The sequence below is a fragment of the Podarcis gaigeae genome (assembly GCF_964106915.1).
Source record: "Podarcis gaigeae genome assembly, chromosome: 3".
NCBI lineage: Eukaryota > Metazoa > Chordata > Lepidosauria > Squamata > Lacertidae > Podarcis > Podarcis gaigeae.
In genome coordinates this window covers 83,080,636-83,097,887 of record NC_139680.1, presented here as the reverse complement: position 1 = coordinate 83,097,887, position 17,252 = coordinate 83,080,636, and the positions used below count along the sequence as shown (strand labels likewise).

The 17,252-nt window shown below is 44.4% G+C and overlaps 1 protein-coding gene across 2 annotated transcripts in view; it reads left to right on the top strand.

Moving 5' to 3' along the window:
• The window catches only part of XPO5 (exportin 5), a 35,308-nt gene that overhangs the window by 11,751 nt on the left and 6,305 nt on the right, over positions 1 to 17,252 (top strand). For both annotated transcript variants that reach the window (XM_083732192.1, XM_083732193.1), the window contains exons 13-25: positions 533 to 661; positions 1,036 to 1,151; positions 1,815 to 1,970; positions 2,736 to 2,777; positions 3,772 to 3,861; positions 5,181 to 5,380; positions 5,586 to 5,685; positions 6,686 to 6,867; positions 12,154 to 12,254; positions 14,654 to 14,750; positions 15,338 to 15,474; positions 16,208 to 16,305; positions 16,946 to 16,992. In XM_083732192.1, coding sequence (XP_083588318.1) covers positions 533 to 661; positions 1,036 to 1,151; positions 1,815 to 1,970; positions 2,736 to 2,777; positions 3,772 to 3,861; positions 5,181 to 5,380; positions 5,586 to 5,685; positions 6,686 to 6,867; positions 12,154 to 12,254; positions 14,654 to 14,750; positions 15,338 to 15,474; positions 16,208 to 16,305; positions 16,946 to 16,992 — 1,495 coding nt within the window. The remainder of the gene's footprint in view (positions 1 to 532; positions 662 to 1,035; positions 1,152 to 1,814; positions 1,971 to 2,735; positions 2,778 to 3,771; positions 3,862 to 5,180; positions 5,381 to 5,585; positions 5,686 to 6,685; positions 6,868 to 12,153; positions 12,255 to 14,653; positions 14,751 to 15,337; positions 15,475 to 16,207; positions 16,306 to 16,945; positions 16,993 to 17,252) is intronic.

Below are 17,252 nucleotides of genomic sequence, written 5' to 3'. Positions count from 1 at the left end.
CAATATGCCTCTGGATCGTAGTTGCTGGAGCACAATCTATTGCCTTCATGCCCTGATTGTATGCTTCCTTCAAGTGTCTGCATCCCAGATTCCTTGATCTGACTTAATGTTCAATTGTTGAAGTGAGCAAGCAGAAGCAGCTGCCACCTGGACACTGGAGAGCCAATGTGGTGTAGTGCTTAAGAGCAATAGACTCGCAATCTGGGGAACCGGGTTCACGTCTCCACTCCTCCACATGCAGCTGCTGGGTGACCTTTGGTCAGTCACACTTCTTTGAAGTCTCTCATCCCCACTCACCTCACAGAGTGTTTGTTGTGGGGGAGGAAGGGAAAGGAGAATGTTAGCCGCTTTGAGACTCCTTCGGGTAGTGATAAAGCGGGATATCAAATCCAAACTCTCTCTCTCTCCCCCTCTCCCTCGTGGTGATTACTGCTGCCTTTTACATGACTGGATTATTTGAGCTGTAGCAGTAGGTGCCTCTAATTTAAAAGCATTTTGAAACCAAGCTTTTCACGTGTTATTTCCTTGGCAGCTTTCCGTTCACAACAGGGAGAGGTGATAAGGATGGCATGTCGCTTGGACCCTCGAACTGGCTTCCAGATGGCTGGAGAATGGCTGAAATATCAGCTGTCCACTCCAGTTGATATTGGACCCGTTAACTGTAAGTTTCCTTAATGGGAGGGGAAGTAGGCTTGGTCTCCAGCAGTGGTGGACATTTTGCTTTACCTTTTCCTCACCCAAACAGTTCCTCATTATTTTTTCCAGCCTAGGCCTTCCAGCTGGAGGGCAAGGGGCTAGTACCTGATATTGGTTGAAACGCAAACCCTACTCTTAAATTTTTAAGCTCATTTTTTAGTAAAAACAGCTTGTAAACAGGCTACCAAACAACTGGATTGGGGGGGGGGTTCCATAGGGCAAGACTTTTGAGAACTTTTTACACTGGTGTAGGAAAGTAAATTCTTGTCCAAAGAGAGAGGCCTACACTGCTACAAATCTGGAAGTGTTCTAATGCTTTCCTTTTTCTTCCTCTTATAGCTAAAACTGGTGAAGGCCTCTGCTCCATCTTTTCAGTTTCTTTTGTGCAATGGGATGCTATGACCTTTTTCTTGGAGAGTGTTGTTAGCCCGATGTTCCGGTTCATGGAAAAGGACGTATGTAGTCTTGATGTTTCATTTTTTTCCTGCCTCGGTTGGCTTGCTGTGACAACAGTGTTTCTTGAAGAGCATGAAGTGGGGATGCTGACTTGACCACATTATATTACATTTACAGTAGCACATATTATTTGGAAAATACTAGCTTAAGGAAGTCTTTCAAGCTCTGCTATTTTTATGAAGAGCAAAAGAGCCAATGTGATGTAGTGGTTAGAACAGTGGTTCTCTGCTGTGATGGTAAAAGTTGAACAAGAGACTATAAACGATTCAGTATGCCAGTAGCTGTGCTGATATTGCTAAATGCTTTTGACTTTGTGCAAGTTTGTCACCAAAAGCTCTACAGAAAAGGAAATGATAAGTTCCCTGCTTATAATGAGCCTAGACAACCACTGTATCGAACTTCTATCACATCATTGGCTAGTCATTTTTAATTCCCACTCATGGCTTGACGTACCTTTGTGTTAATTTGTTATGCTTTCTGTTGAATAATACTTTTCATATAAACTTGTTAATAGGCTAATGTGGCATTTTTGCAAGTATTATGTTTGTCACATTTCAGCTAAAGATACAGGCGGCCTGCCTTGGATTTGCCTGAGAAAGAAATAGTGACATTCTACAAAGCCAGAGTGCATTGAACATTGTTGAATTCTTCTCTTCTCCTAGGAGATCCCAGTATCCGATGGCATAGAACTGCTACAACTTGTCCTCAGCTATGAAACAAAGGATCCCCTCATCCTGTCCTGTGTCCTTTCTAACGTTTCGGCACTCTTTCCATTTGTCACTTACAGGCCAGAATACCTGCCAGATGTTCTTTCAAAGGCAAGCCCTGTTTTTTATCCTGTTAATATGATGAGGCTTTTAAAAGTGATACCGTGTAGATCCTTACCTGTAAACGTTTCATAGGATAGATCTAGGGAGGCTAAACATTTTTCTCTGATCATTCTAGAGAACAGATGCCCTGGGAGGGACAATTTTTGTTGTTGGGGTGACCCATATCCAGCATGCCAAGTTTTTCTGGTGGACTAAAGAACACCCCCCCCCCCAATAATGTGGCTGAATTTTAAAGTTTGTGCATGTGTGTATCAGATATACGTATGTATGTGTATGTATACATATATATGTGTGTGTTTACATCTATTTATATGTATATGTACATTGCAGAGACATACTTAGAAAATATATGGTTGTTCCTTTTAAATACTAGAAGTTCAAGGGGATATTGTGTTGCTTCTAGTAGCTGGTGAGGTTTGGTACTTGATTCTGTACTACTGCTAGTCTGCCTTCATGCTTACAGGTGACCCCTCAGTTTTCAAAATGGAGAACACTGAAGAACCGTGATACACTTAATTCCCTGGGTAAAATATGTTTAAGATCTGAACACAGTGCTGGTCTTGTCACTATTAAGGGATACCTCCTCCTACCTGATGGAATCCTTGTCTTGTGTTGAAATAGAAAAGAGGAAACTTTTCTCTGATAAAGACATTTTCGTGGACTTGGAACAGCTATTCATAGACTAGTGACTGGTATGCAGCACATTCAAAAGCATGAACCATTGATATGTGGCTTTTGTTCTTGTTCCCATAGCTCTTTGCCTCTGTTACCTTTGAAGTTGTAGAAGAAAGTAAGGTAAGGTAATTTTGGCCATACTGTACAATGTATAGGTGCATGGATTAAACTTCCACATAGCAAAGTAGCATGCTTATATGCAATAATGGCACTATAGACTAAAATTCTATATATAAATTATTGGATACCAGTTCTTTCACAGGACCTTTGGGGGAAGTACATTTCAGTACTGACCACACACGTCTTTCACTAGTTCTCTATGGAGGCAGTTGACATGGATGTGATTGATAAGCAACTGCATCCATGCTACATAAGCAATGCTTATATGAAGCATTTAAACAGTGTTGGGGGGGATGGAGAATCATAACAAAAGGTTGTGTATTCCACAATTCTGAGCAAGTGTTACAGAATCTTACATTAGGTATAGAATTTGGTTTCCTTAGAATATCAGCTTTCACTTAAAAAAAAAAAAGCAAGTCTTCGTCCCATATGACTGCAAAGGTAGGTTTGAAAATGGGTCAGCAAAGCCAAATAAAATATCAGCAGCAGAATGGTGACTGAGCAACATTTCCAGTTACCTGGGGGTGGGGAAGGGTGCAATTTCAGTTCTGTGCAACTCTTTATCCCTCCTTGTAACTAGCCAAAGCGGAAGATATTGTGCAGATGTTCCTGCATACCTCTCCCACACCTTGGGATTTATGGTCATCAGAGGCTTGCTGTTAGGGGTTCAATCAGCATTAGAAAGTCAAGTGGTCTTGCAATAGGGAGCCTGTGCCTTTAGCCTGCCCAGGGTGGCTTGTTGTGTTGAGTTTTGACTGTCCTTTCGACAGGTGCTGAAGACGGTCCTGTTTTAAGAGGGCTTTTGACCTGGGGTGGTAATATTTTGTTTAATACCTACAAAAAAGCTACTGATCATGCTGTATTGCATGGGGTTGGGCTAGGTGACCCCTGCGGTCCCTTCCAACTCTGTGATTCAAGTATGACCAACAGCTGATTCCGTTAAAATGTGCAGAGCCAAATGCAACCCTCAAGCTTTATTGACTGATTCTCCTAGGCCCCAAGGACCCGTGCAGTGAAGAATGTGAGAAGGCATGCCTGTTCCTCAATAATCAAGATGTGCCGGGATTATCCTCAGCTTGTCCTGGTACTTTACTGAATTTTCTATATGTCATAGAGCTACTTGGTGTGTGTTGTGGGCTGGAGCGGTGTCTGTGTGTGTATGCTTTCGTTATTCCCCTTGTGGTTTAAAGCTCCTCTGTTTGTTCTATGTGTGGCTGTTAGTGTTTGGTGGCAGTGACATTGATCATTGTCATCCACCTTTCATGGACGCTTGAGGTCTTGTCTATCTGGCAGTCAGTCAATCTTGATTGTTTCAACCACAAGGGCCTTCTCAGCAGTGGCGTCCTCCCTGTGGAATGCCCTCCCATCCAATCTCAAGGAGATAAAGAACTACAGACCTTTAGAAGACATCTGAAGGCATCCCTGTATCGGAAAGTCTTTTATATTTGACGTTTTACTGTGTTTTTATAAATGCTGGAAGGTGCCTAGAGTGGCTGGGGGAACCCAGCAAGATTGGCAGAGTATAAATTAACATTATTATTAGTCACAGAAGAGAGAAATCCTTGTGGTAGAGGCTGGAAAACATAGGGGTGGAGTATATATAAGATTCAGCATATGGATACAACAGCTAAGAACCTAAAGCAGCAACTGAATACAGCTTCACGCATAGTGAGGTGAAAAATACTGGGTGGTTTCCATAGCAAATGTGTAAACATCCCATTCACAATTGTACACGTATTTTTAGGCACTAGTGCATATGCATCTGGGAAACCTAATTGTTTTTCGCTGTTCACTGTTTGGTTCAGGAAATGCTGTAGTTTCTGCAGATGCCATAACTAACAGGGCACAGCTCAAACGAGACAACTCCTAGGGGTCAAGATCCCTTCCCCTCATAAAATATTAGAGGGGACAGCTCCCCCCAAATTGATGGGCATTGCCATTCAAATAGTGTGTGCCCCCTCCCCAATATTATTTTATTCAAGTTGGCATCCCAGGCACAGCTAATCCATTTTTTGTTCTGGAATAAGGTTCCATGTGATTAGGAAGTATCCTGGCAATACAATGAGTTACTATTACATTTTATTGAATTGTATTAATTGTTTTGATCAATTCATTGCTGTTGTTTGCTTTATTTGCTTTATTTATAGCCATTGCGTTTGATATTATAGTGATTGCAATGTTGGTTGTCTTTTTAATGCTACTGTGATTATTGCGAGCAACTTTGAGCTGAACATTTGTTGCTGGGAAAGCGGGATACAAATGTTAAATAATGTATGGCGTTGCCTCGAACAAAAGCAGTCTCCCATCAAATATTCTGTGTAGGAATTCTGCATGTATTCAAGAAGTCGAGTTTTGTGTGATTCTGTCACTTGACTGACCTTTGCTTGAACCTGTTTCTTCTAGCCAAACTTTGACATGCTGTACAACCATGTAAAGCAGCTGCTCTCCAATGAGCTACTCCTGACCCAGATGGAGAAGTGTGCTCTCATGGAAGCCCTAGTCCTCGTCAGCAACCAGTTCAAGGACTACCCGCGGCAGAAGGTTTTCTTGGAAGAACTCATGTCTCCTGTCGCAACCTTGTGGCTGTCTGAAGAGATGAGGAGGTGCAAGGACTTCCTCCGTTCTTTCTCTAATCTAGTACGGGGAGGGGGGATTACAGTGCTAGGCTGTAAGGTTTAATAATATCCTGTACAAGAATCACACCAGCAATCCAGATCATGAGATTCAGCATGCTAATCAATGGCAACATAATCTTACACAGCTCTCAAGCTGAATCTGACTTTTTCCTTTCTCTCTCTTTCTGTTAAGAGTCCTGACGAATCCTGAAGAGTTTGTCCGCTATGTTGGTGCTGATAATAAACTTACAGACCCAGCCATGGAAGATCCCTGTGGCCTAAACCGTTCTAGAGTAAGTAGTTATTAAGCATGAACCTTAGAGAAGGGGGATTTAGCTTTTTTGGGACTATTTCTCCTTACTCAGTAGGTGCAAAATCTTTGCTATTTCATAAAGGACTTTTTGAGCATATGTCATCTCAAAAAAAAAAAAAAAAGCTGAAACATCTGGCGTCTGGAACATTTTGGAGAATGAGAGCTAGGGTGGGTTTATTTCTGCTTCTTTTATCTATATTGTTTTGGCTGGACCTCCTACAAAGGAATTTATAAGTGACATGGCCTAACCAGCAGCTGTTTTTGTTTCTTGTTTTAATCCTGAACTATTAAAAGCAGTCAAATAGCAGTTGGTTTCTGCTGTACAGCTAGATAAAAGTCATAGAATCCTAGAATTGTAGAGTTGGAAGGGACCCCAGGAGTCATCTAGTCCAACCCCCTGCAATGCAGGAATCTCAACAAGAACATACATGACAGATGGCCATCCAGCCTCTGCTTAAAAACCTCCAAAGAAGGGGAGTCCACAGCGTCCCAGCTCCACTGTTTTAACAGCTGTTACTGTCAGAAACTTCTTCCTTATGTTTAGTCAGAATCTCCTTTCTTGAGACCTTCGGGTATAGGGCGGTATAGAAATAAAACAAACAGATAAATAAATTGAAGCCATTGTCAGAGGTTTCTATACACACAGCCCCACGTGCATCTTCCCATTGTCCATCCAGACAAGCAAAAGGCATTCAGTGACACATATCCAACTAAGCAAAACCACTTAAGGAGGATGCCAACAGGGCCAGTGAGAGCTGTGGTCTGGGGAAGCTCCCGAGGGCCAAGTAGGCAGCTCCCGAGGGCCAAGTAGGCAGCTCCGGAGGGCCACATTTCCTTCCCCTCTCCCATGCCCAGAGGCAGAAAGCAGTCTTACCAAGTTGCTATATTGAGAAGTTCCAAGGAAAGTGACTCCTTCAGCCTCTTGTTGTTCTTTCTGTTTAACCCTTATAATCTTTCCTTCTTTGTTTGTTTCTCTATAGATAAGCTTTTGTGTGTATACCATTCTGGGCGTTATAAAACGGGCTCGTTGGCCCGCTTCCTTGGAAGAGGCGAAGGCTGGAGGATTTGTGGTTGGGTACATGTCTAATGGCAGTCCAATCTACCGTAATCCCGCCTCTGTTCAGGTCCTGAAACTGTTTGACAACTTGCTTGCGCTCATAAGGTGGGTCAGCTCAGCTTGATAACAGTCTCGTAGTGAAAATGCTATGTACTCTGAGCAGTGTGTTTCCTCATTGGAGCCAATTGAGCTCTTGCACATTGAAATTTTGTAAGGAAGTAGATAAGGGGAAAGAAACCCAGTTCCACCCTGCACAGTTCATAGAATTGTAGAGTTGGAAGGGACCTCTGAGGGTCATCTAGTCCAATCCCTTGCAGTGCAGGAATCATGTCCACAGCTGTCTCTGGGTGGGCTTGAACCACCAGCCTTCTGCTTAACAGCCCAACACACTTACAGTGGTACCTCGGGTTAAGTACTTAATTCGTTCCGGAGGTCCGTTCTTAACCTGAAACTGTTCTTAACCTAAAGCACCACTTTAGCTAACGGGTCCTCCCACTGCCGCTGCACCACTGGAGCACGATTTTTGTTCTCATCTTGAAGCAAAGTTCTTAACCCGAGGTACTATATCTGGGTTAGAGGAGTCTGTAACCTGAAGCGTATGTAACCTGAAGCGTATGTAACACGAGCTACCACTGTACTTGTGGGAATTCTAACAGGAGGAGGTGTCCCCAAATTTCATTGAACATAAAATTAAACACAGCTTGCTGCCTCCACTCGTCGTTGTGCATGGTCTCTTTACTCTTCCTGAAGATAGAAATTGGAGAGGAGAGTGCAAATCAACCTTACTCAGTAAAGTTGTTTATGGTGGTCTGGGGAACATTGTGATGACTTGTTCCCCGATCGCTAAAATGGCAGCACTCGTGAAACCGTAACAAGGAGCAATCCTGACAGTCATGGTATATGTGGGTTATCAACAGCATTTGAGAGCTTTATTAAGTAATACTAATAATAATTTTAGGGACACAGGTGGCGCTGTGGGTTAAAGCCTCAGCGCCTAGGACTTGCTGATCGAAAGGTCGGCGGTTCGAATCCCTGCGGCGGGGTGCGCTCCCGCTGCTCGGTCCCAGCGCCTGCCAACCTAGCAGTTCGAAAGCACTTCCGGGTGCAAGTAGATAAATAGGGACCGCTTACCAGCGGGAAGGTAAACGGCGTTTCCGTGTGCGGCTCTGGCTCGCCAGATGCAGCTTTGTCACGCTGGCCACGTGACCCGGAAGTGTCTCCGGACAGCGCTGGCCCCTGGCCTCTTAAGTGAGATGGGCGCACAACCCCAGAGTCTGTCAAGACTGGCCCGTACGGGCAGGGGTACCTTTACCTTTACCTTTTTAATAATAATTTTATTATTTATACCCTACCCATCTGGCTAGGTTGCTCCAGCTACTCTGGGGCAGTTGCCATGAGAAATGATTTCAATCTCCCCCATTTTTGTCTTCTTGAAGATTATATATTTTTCATGGAGGAGAAGGCTACTTGCTATGATGACTATGTGCTGCCCTCAGTATTGGAGGTAACATGCCTCTGAATACCAATTGTTAGGGGAATAACGTTGCACTCATGTCCTGCTTTCACTCAGTTTCCCATATGCTTGTGGCTGGCCATTTTGAGAACAGGATGTTGGCCTAGTTGGATTGTTGGTATGATCCAGCAGCGCCCCTCTTGTGTTTTTATGTTTTTATGTTCTTAGAAACTGTGATGGCTAACAGTATATAAGTGGTGTCAAAAATCCATAGACAAAAGACATCTAACGAAAATGGGTGGCAGTGTGTGTTCTGATTCTCAAACTGGTTATTACTTCCAATTCCCCCCCCCCCAAAAAAAAGATGGAGATCTGTGACAAGGATATTATTTCCCTGGCTTCTTGTGTGCTTTCTCCAAGAAATAGGGTAAATGGTTACTTTTGGACAGGAAACTAGGCTAGGTGAGCCATTGAACTCATCTATAATGGCAGCACCATATGCTCTTGTGACTAGCAGTGGAGGTGATGTCATCTACTAGAATCAAAAGAGAGTTAAACAAGGGATGGGAAGTGAAATCATTAGGGTTTGTATTTTATTGTAAAGCCCACCTGGAAGTTCTTTGGCTGGCCAATTAAAAATGTATCTAATAGAGATACTGAGCCTTGACCATGGTAATCTGTATTTTTATCTTTGTCCACCCTGAGAATAATTATATCAAAGGGTGGCATATGAATTGTCTAAATAAATATTTTCCTTTGACTTGGATGAATTGCCAAGCATTTCATGGCAATGGCACCAGTTAATGCACAATTTTCTGCTTAATGAGGTTTACAGTAGCCAATCCATAACTACATAGTTTTTTGGATGCTATTTGATAAAAGGCCAAGAGCTTCCACCTTTTTATGTTAACAGCTCTCAGGTGAACTTAGCTTACACAATTATTTAATTTTTTTTAAAAAAGGAGATGGGAGGGGAATCAAATATGAGCTTGAGTAGGCCCTTGCCTGTGCTGTCTTAGACCACATTGCAGCACTACTGTGAATTATGGCAGCTTGCAGGGTGATGAGAATGTCAAGTAAATGGTTGCACTTGTTCTTCTCTGGGGTTTTTGCATGGTGCCTTGTGCTCAATGTGTGGCAGGTAAAGCTATGGATACAGCTCACAGTCTGCACAAAGGTAACAAATGTGTAAAACATTCTCTGCTATGCCCTTGAGAAGATGAACAATTCATTATATACCCTTAGCATGTAAGTAGCGTAAATATATGGAAATCTTTTGTTTAGGGAATCCATGCTTAACAGTTATATTGGCTTCATATCTGCATCTTATTGGATATTTATAGTTTTGCTCTGTTACCTACTAAATGCAGAATACCTCCTTTTACTCCCCTTGGTACTTCATTTTCCCTAACCACTTCAGCTTTTATTGTTTTGTTGCAGTTTTTATTTTGTTAGAAGTTTCTGAACCAGACTAATGGTTCCTTTTGTAGAGAGCTCATGAGACCCTTTGTGCTCACCTACCGTCTCCTGGTCCTATGAGATCTTTATGCACAATAGCGAATGAAACAGGTTAGCCTGTATGCAGCTATGGGACTGTTCTGTGATTTGGCATGTAAGGACTTCACTGATCAGCCTGCAGAGGCCACCTTAATACTGTGAATATACAGAATCATAGAGGGAAAGAACAGTCTGGCAGAATGGGAAAGGGATGGGGAGAGTATGTTGGAAAACATTGTAAATAGGCAGCAGTTTGCGGGGTGGATTGGGGACTGCAGAAGGCAATGGAGGCAAGCTTTTGCTGAGGGGAAAGGTTTTTCACTGTTTTACTTGGGTTTAAAAAAATGTACAGTAATGCTCATGTGGCCTTGTTAAACATTCTCCACATCCAGATTGGCCTTCAAGAGTCCTAGTAATTATTATATTGGATCATTCTGGAGACATTAAAACACACCAGCTAAAATCATGCATTGGTGAATGTGTCACATGTTAAATGGTCTTGCTTTAAACCTAATGTGTGGTAGTACATACATTGGTAAAATCATAAGATAGTAAGATGAACTTTGAGATCTACAGGGCACTAAATGAATAAAACTTGGAACAACTTTTTTCCTATCTGTTCACTGCTATTTCCAGATCTTAAATTCTATTCCACATTAGTTTTTGATAGTAGGTATTTTAAAATTTCTATTTTGGCATATGCAACAGCATTGGCCTAGTTTCAAGATATGCTTCAAAAGACTGACCTCTGTGAGCTAGGGTCAGTCACGTTATGAGAGTATTCCTCAATAGAGTACTAAGCTGCAGAGGTGAAACTGACTACCAGTGTCCTTGGCACGCCTGGCCTCACCAGCAAGGATCTTCATGATCCCCCTGCTTTGTTGCTGAGAGCTTCATCCTTGCACTTTAAGGAAGGCATATGGTATTGTACAGAGGCCAGGCTGTGGCGTTCATACTCTGTTTATGCATGCTCCACAACCATGCCTCCTGTGCTTCCTATTCTGATGTTGATCAAATACTTTAGTTTGGGTCTGACCCAAAAGCCACCTTAGCTACAGCAATAAGATTTCAAACCAGGCTTAGCAAACAACATCTTTGTAAGTGTTAACATTTGGCGCTGTGAAAAGGGTTCTGGTTGCCATATTGGGATGTATAAGACCCCTAAGGCAGCATTTCCCCATTCTCTTCACAGTTAGTATTCTCTTCAGGGTAGCACAAATGATTCAACAATAAAGTCCTCTATATAGTGTTTGCAGGCTTTTGCCAAAACACGTCATCACTTAGTCTTCATAATACGATGCTTCTCCTCTCTTGCAGCCTCTGTTAGCACCCCTTGAAATGAATGGGCAGTTCACACCTCAGAACTATTGTTCCAGGCTGTCTCCAAGCTCAGGCAAACATCGCTGCATTGGTTGCACTTTGATCACATTCTTGGAAGGTTTTGTCTTCACAAGCATAGAGACTTCCTTTAGAGACTTCTAAAAATGAAAGATGAGACTCTGGAGGGCAATTGAGAGGCCTGCCCCTGCCACCCAACGTCCTAGTCCTTTGTTACCCCTGTACCCTCACACTTTGGGGGGAAACGCTGCTCTAGAGGGAGATACTGAGTTACCGTTGATCACCTCTAGCAGCAGGTACAGTGGCATTGCAATGTTGGCGGAGGCTGTTGGGCCGTTTGGCTGCAGAATTTGTGCTGTGTGCAGTTGCCGGAGCCCTGAGTGGAGGTCTGTGGTCTCAAAGGAGAGAGGTAGGTGAGACAGAGACCCTTCTCCCCACCCCACCCCCACTCAGATGACACATCTAGCAGGTGAGGGACCCTGCGATAGCCTTGATGGCAAGAGAGAAGCCATCTGGGGCTGGACGGAGGCTCCTCCCTGGCAGCGTGGTGTGGACAACGCAGAGCTGTTCTCCTTTTCAGGGGGTCATCTCTCCGCCACACAGCTGCTTATAGCATACGAGCACAACACTTAAGAGCTGTATATTCCTCCAGCGTCAGCTGCCATTGCAGGGACTGTGATCCCTCCTCGGAGAGGCACTCTGTGTCTTTCAGAGGTGGGATGGCCTCTCCTTTGCTGCTCAGCGGGTGCAGAGCAGTTTGCTAGAAGTAGAATTTGCCTGTGGGTTCCAAGGCCTCTCTCCGATTGTGGCCTTTGATGATGTCATTGCAGCCAGTATTTCAAAGGGCTGAGGTGAGGTGAACAGAGGGTAACTGTTGTGTGGGGCAGCTGGTACCCTCTGTGTGATAAAGCGGAGACTTCTCCATGTCCCCAAGAGAGTATAGTGATTTTATTGGTAAGGAAGGGGGATCCCATGCACAAGTGCATGGTCTCGCCTTCCTCATCGCCAGTCACAGGAGCTGTTCGTAAGATGATGTTGGCTTCCTGCTGCCAAGCAGCTGTTAGGTACAACTTGTGACTATGGAACATCCTGCTCTCTTCCAGGACTCATAACAATCTGTATATGCCAGAGATGGTGGCCAGGTTTGGGGAAACCTTTGCAAAGGCCTTAGACCTGCTGGAAGTGGAGAAGAATGCCATCCTAGGTAAGTATCCCCTTCATTGCGCTTCTACAGCTTGTGTGTTAATCTTTACAGCCGCTGTGTTCTCTTCAAGATGCAGAAATTGTTACGTTACCTGCAGTCAGGGGCATTCTGCTTAAAACAACCATACGCTGCATTTCTCTAGCTTGAGAAGAGTTTGAAGTAGGCCTAGGCAAATGTAGTTATCCAAGGGTTGAGCTCCTGCCTGCTTGTCTGCTGGCCTGCCATGTGTGTGAGAGAGCAATATTTTTTGTGCAAGATTTTTGCTGCCTTGATTTTTGCTGGGAACAGGAATAGGCACCATGTCATATAATGACTATGGAAGTAATACTAAACGGGTTTAGTGGTGCATGCATGAGCAGGAAGGAGCTGCCCTGATCCTTGGGCTGCCCACACACAAGTGAAAGACCTCAGCAGAATTTTGTTTTACTTCCCATGAAACATGGTTTGTTGTTCTGTACAAGCCAGAGTCTGGAGTTTAAAACAAATTCATTTCCCTTGTGTCACTCCAGATATGTCCTAAGCCTTTGATTTGCCTAGTTTTTCTAGCAAGATCAAAGAAGTTCCTGGCCCAGGAGAAGGGCTTTTTAATTTCTAGCTGACTTATTTGCCATCTCCTGGCTCAGTTGAGGAGGTTGAATTGGCAGGTACTTTGGCCTAATAACACACAGGTTCACCATTTTCTGGTGGCCCATCACCAAAAGGCTTTCCAGATCTTACCTCTCAACCTCAAGGGTCAGGAACCTCCGGCCCAGGGGCCTAATGTGGCCTTTCAGGCGTTTCTGACCTCCCCACAGCCCACACGCCTCACAAGACTTTTACCGCCACCCTCCTGCAATGTGACTGGAATGTGTCCCTGAACTGTGGTACTGCCTCTTGCTTGGTCTGGATGGAAAGGAGGGTGGGTATGTGTGTCGAAACCTCTGACTTGCACATCCGTTGCTGCTCCCACTTACGCCTCTAGCCCTGCCCCCACCATTGATATGCATCTGCCAGAAGGTTGCCTATGAGTGAATGCAGCCTTGGGACTGAAGAAGGTTCCTTACTTCTGTTCTAAATCCACCACTGTCAGGGGCTCAGGAGCAGAGGCACAGGAGAGGGAGGAAATGGAGAGCGAGGGGGAGGAATCCGAGGGGAGCGTAGGCGGTGACAGTGGTCAGAGGGATTCCATGAGCCTCTCCAGCGAATCGGAAGATTCACAGAAGGGAGCGCCGATGGCCAGGGCAAGGGGGGGGCCAAGGGAGAAACCCCAGAAGGAAGGGGCCAGCGGGGACTCCCAGAGCAGCAGTTGGAAATCAGGACCAGCTTCCCCGCCAGAGCGCAGTGGGGGGGAGGAGTCCCAGGCATCGGGACCAGTGTTCTCACCACCAGCGAGAGGAGATGAGTCAGGATTGACCACGCCTCCATCGGAGAGCGGGGAAACGGTCAAGAGGAAAGTTACCGGCTGGGCGCGCGCGCCAAGTTCAAATGTACAGGCGAGCGGCACAGCAGGTAGCCCGGATAGGGAGCCAGGTCCTAAAGCCCGCCGGAAGGAGGGGCAAGACTCAGGGGGGTCAGCGTCAGAAGAGTCCAGAAAGGAGGAAACCCCAGGGGGCAGAAGGACCCAGAGGAGGAAAGAACAACGGAAGAGGTGGAGTAAGACTAGAGTCTTAAACTGGTGTCTAGGAGGCGGAGACTCAGATGGAGCTTCGCCGGTCTAGGTTCTAAGACGTGGAGTTGCACGCTGCGGTTTGGAAATGGAAACTAATCTTCAATAAAGACTTTTATAAGTTATTACTGACTAGCGTTGGTCCTCTGTGAGCTGGGACCTAGAGGCAACTCTGACAACCACATTTTCAGAGGAGGGTTGACTTTTAGAGATGATCTGTACAATTGTGACATGGAGCTGGATTCTAATTCTGCCTCAGGGCCACTTCTTACATAAAGCTTACAATGTGGCTAGCTCTATGTACCTATGTAGCCTCTGCTCACGTCATGCCAGGTAGAGACGACTGCTTTAGATTTGTTTTGCAAAGGATCTTCTAAACCATTTCAGGCACTGATGCATCTTAAGTTATACAATCTCTGACACAGGTAGAAATGTATATGATTAGAATGTCCAAGTTGCTTTTGAGAAATTGTTAAAACACGCCAGCTTTCTTCTAGTTCAGCTTGAGGTAATGTGACTAGAGTATCACATTTTTTTCTGGCCTTCCAATCAGTTTTTAAAGCTGTAGCAGCTGCGTTGCTCTAGATAGACCCTGCAACCCTGATTATATATCCACATCTGTGTTTGCTGCTTTTGGTGGCTCCCCAAACAGTCTCATTACATGATTTCCTGTAACAATGCTTTTTTCTTCCATTAGCATTTCATTTTCTTGTCGAGATGCACCTATTCACTGATAATATTTCACTCTTTTTAGGCCTTCCTCAGCCCCTGCTGGAAATTTATGACTCTCCTGTCTACAAAACAGTGTTGGAAAGGATGCAGGGCTTTTTTTGTACCCTGTATGACAACTGGTAAGAACTTCAGTGATTTAGGAAAATAAACTTGTGGAATGCACAAAAACAGCAGCAGATCAAAAGGCATACAGTGCAGTTTGGTGCCCTTTAACTACTATAATTTCTTGTCTCACGAACTTTTATTGCCTCATTCAATAAAACCATCACCATCCTGGGATCTGTTGATGCAACCTCACTCCCACCACCTTCCCTGGGCCTACATAAGAAAGACCTGTGTGCCCTTAGGGAAGCCAGAAACAAGGAACCTTAGACAAGGAAATGGGCCATCGACTCCTGAGGTTGGCCTGAGAATATTTTGTACCAATTGTTTGTTCTAATATTATAAATGTGTAATCACCTGGGTGCCTTGGCCCTTGGGACAAAAGGGCTGGTATCAGTTTATGTCCTGCCTGTAAGCTTTGTAGGAATTTCCGACTGATCACTGTCGGAGACAGAATGCTGGACTAGTTGGACTTTGGTCTGACCCCAAAAGGCAATCCTCCTTTTCACAAATGAATAAGCAAACACAAATCTGTATCTTCAGAGCAGAATGTCTTCCAACCTTCATGTTTGTTGTCTAAATTGAATTGTCTTTTGAATTGCAGTTTCCATGTCCTGGGGAATGCTGGCTCCTCAATGCAGCAAGATTTCTACACCGTAGAGGGCCTAGCAACTGAGCTGCTCAACTCTGCTTTTCTCAACCTAAACAACATCCCTGACTATAGACTCCGCCCCATGCTTCGTATCCTTTATCTGCTGTTTGTTGCTAGGTTCTCCTTCCAAAATCATTTTTGACTTCCTCTCTTTGTCCATGACATGAGAGGTCTTCTTTTCAAAATAGCACTAACGATTTCCTGCTCCTTTTGCCATCCTTCTGCACCTGGCCACTCCTGGTGCAGATAGTTCACTTCTCAGAAAAATATCTGGAAAAGAGCACCTTCAGAGTATCTGGAGGAGGCATGTCTGCTAGGGTTTCAAACAATATGGGAAGAAATGGCTCAGAATGGTTCTGGCTCTGTGTCTAAGTTCGAGATTTCCAATAGAGTTCCCAGTAAATGATTTTCATGTCCAAACAACCACAGCAATCATCCTAGTTCTTCATCTTCACTTTCAACCAAAATGGTAGGAAGCCCAGTTTGCAGAACTTGTGACCCTCTTTTCAGAATTCAGCCCTCCAACCATGTATTGTGGCCTGTCATGTGTTTAACTCCCTTGTTTTGCAAGGAATAAAAAGCCTGTATAAATCAGCCTTTCTTCTCCATTCAGATTTATGGAGCATTTTAAGTAGGAGCTGTTTGTGCAGTTGCCTGTACTGATCAGGCTTTGGGATTTCTGGTGGTGGAGTTGGTCTCCTAGTCTGTTTATCATTAAAGGAGAGCTAAAGGAGAGCTTCAGCCCAGGGCTGGGTGGTTCAGTAGTTTGTAGTGTGGAAATGCTAATGCTTATGCTGGACTTCTTTAACTCGCTCCACACAGGTGTGTTTGTGAAGCCCTTGGTCCTTTCCTGTCCATCTGAACACTATGAATCTCTTATCTGTCCTATACTTGGACCACTCTTCACCTACTTGTATGTGGTAAGAAATAGCATGTTTATGACTTGCATCAATTGCTGCTGTTACTGGCCAGGGCTTCCAGACTTTGTTGTTGTTCGGGGTTCTGAAATGTATTTGTTACATCTGCATCCTGCCCCTTCTCCGGAGAGCCCCGCGTTTCACTTCAGCAATATCGTATGAAGCAGGTTAAACTGGGATATGGTGGCTTGCCCAAATACCTAGGTAACACTATCATTGGGGACACATTTTCACCAGGTTTCCTGCATGCAAGACAACCCTCTAGGGACTACTGGCTCAGGCTTCAGATTTTAGCCCAACAACAAGGTCTAGGAGGCTTCATACTCTGTAGCAAGGTGAAGCTTAGTGAACTCTCAAAAGCTGAAGGGGCTAAGAGGTGCAGCTGAGCAAAATGTCTTGCAGGGAAAGGGAAGGCTTTCATGCCCTGCATAGTTGTCTGCCTATTTCTATAAATAGCAGAATCAGAATTGATGAGGTGTTACATAAGGTGATGAGGTTTGCATAATTTAAATGGATTATCAAATTCTGTTTTTATTGTCACATAATTTGGGTTCCCTTGACATGGAACACACACAGCCCTGAGTGTATCTCATTGATTGCCTTCATATTATGCTACTGTTCTTTCTTTGTTCCTTTCTGTCAGAGGCTGTCCCAAAAATGGCAGGTGATCAACCAGCGAAGTGTGCTTTGGTAAGTGTGATGGCTTAAAAGAAACGAGGGGGACTGCTACTCAAAAATGCCACTTGATGTCTGCACTACTGCAGTCTCTCTTGAAGGGGGCAACCAAAGCCGTAACATTTTCTAAAACACCTAACACCGACTAAAAGATGTGGGAAAATTAAAAGGTTTTCACCTTGTGCCCAGAGGGCAAAGAATTCAGAATATCTTTTCTAAGGAGAGTGCTCCAAGGTCTGGGTGCCGCAACCAAAAAGATCCTTTCCCATGCTTCC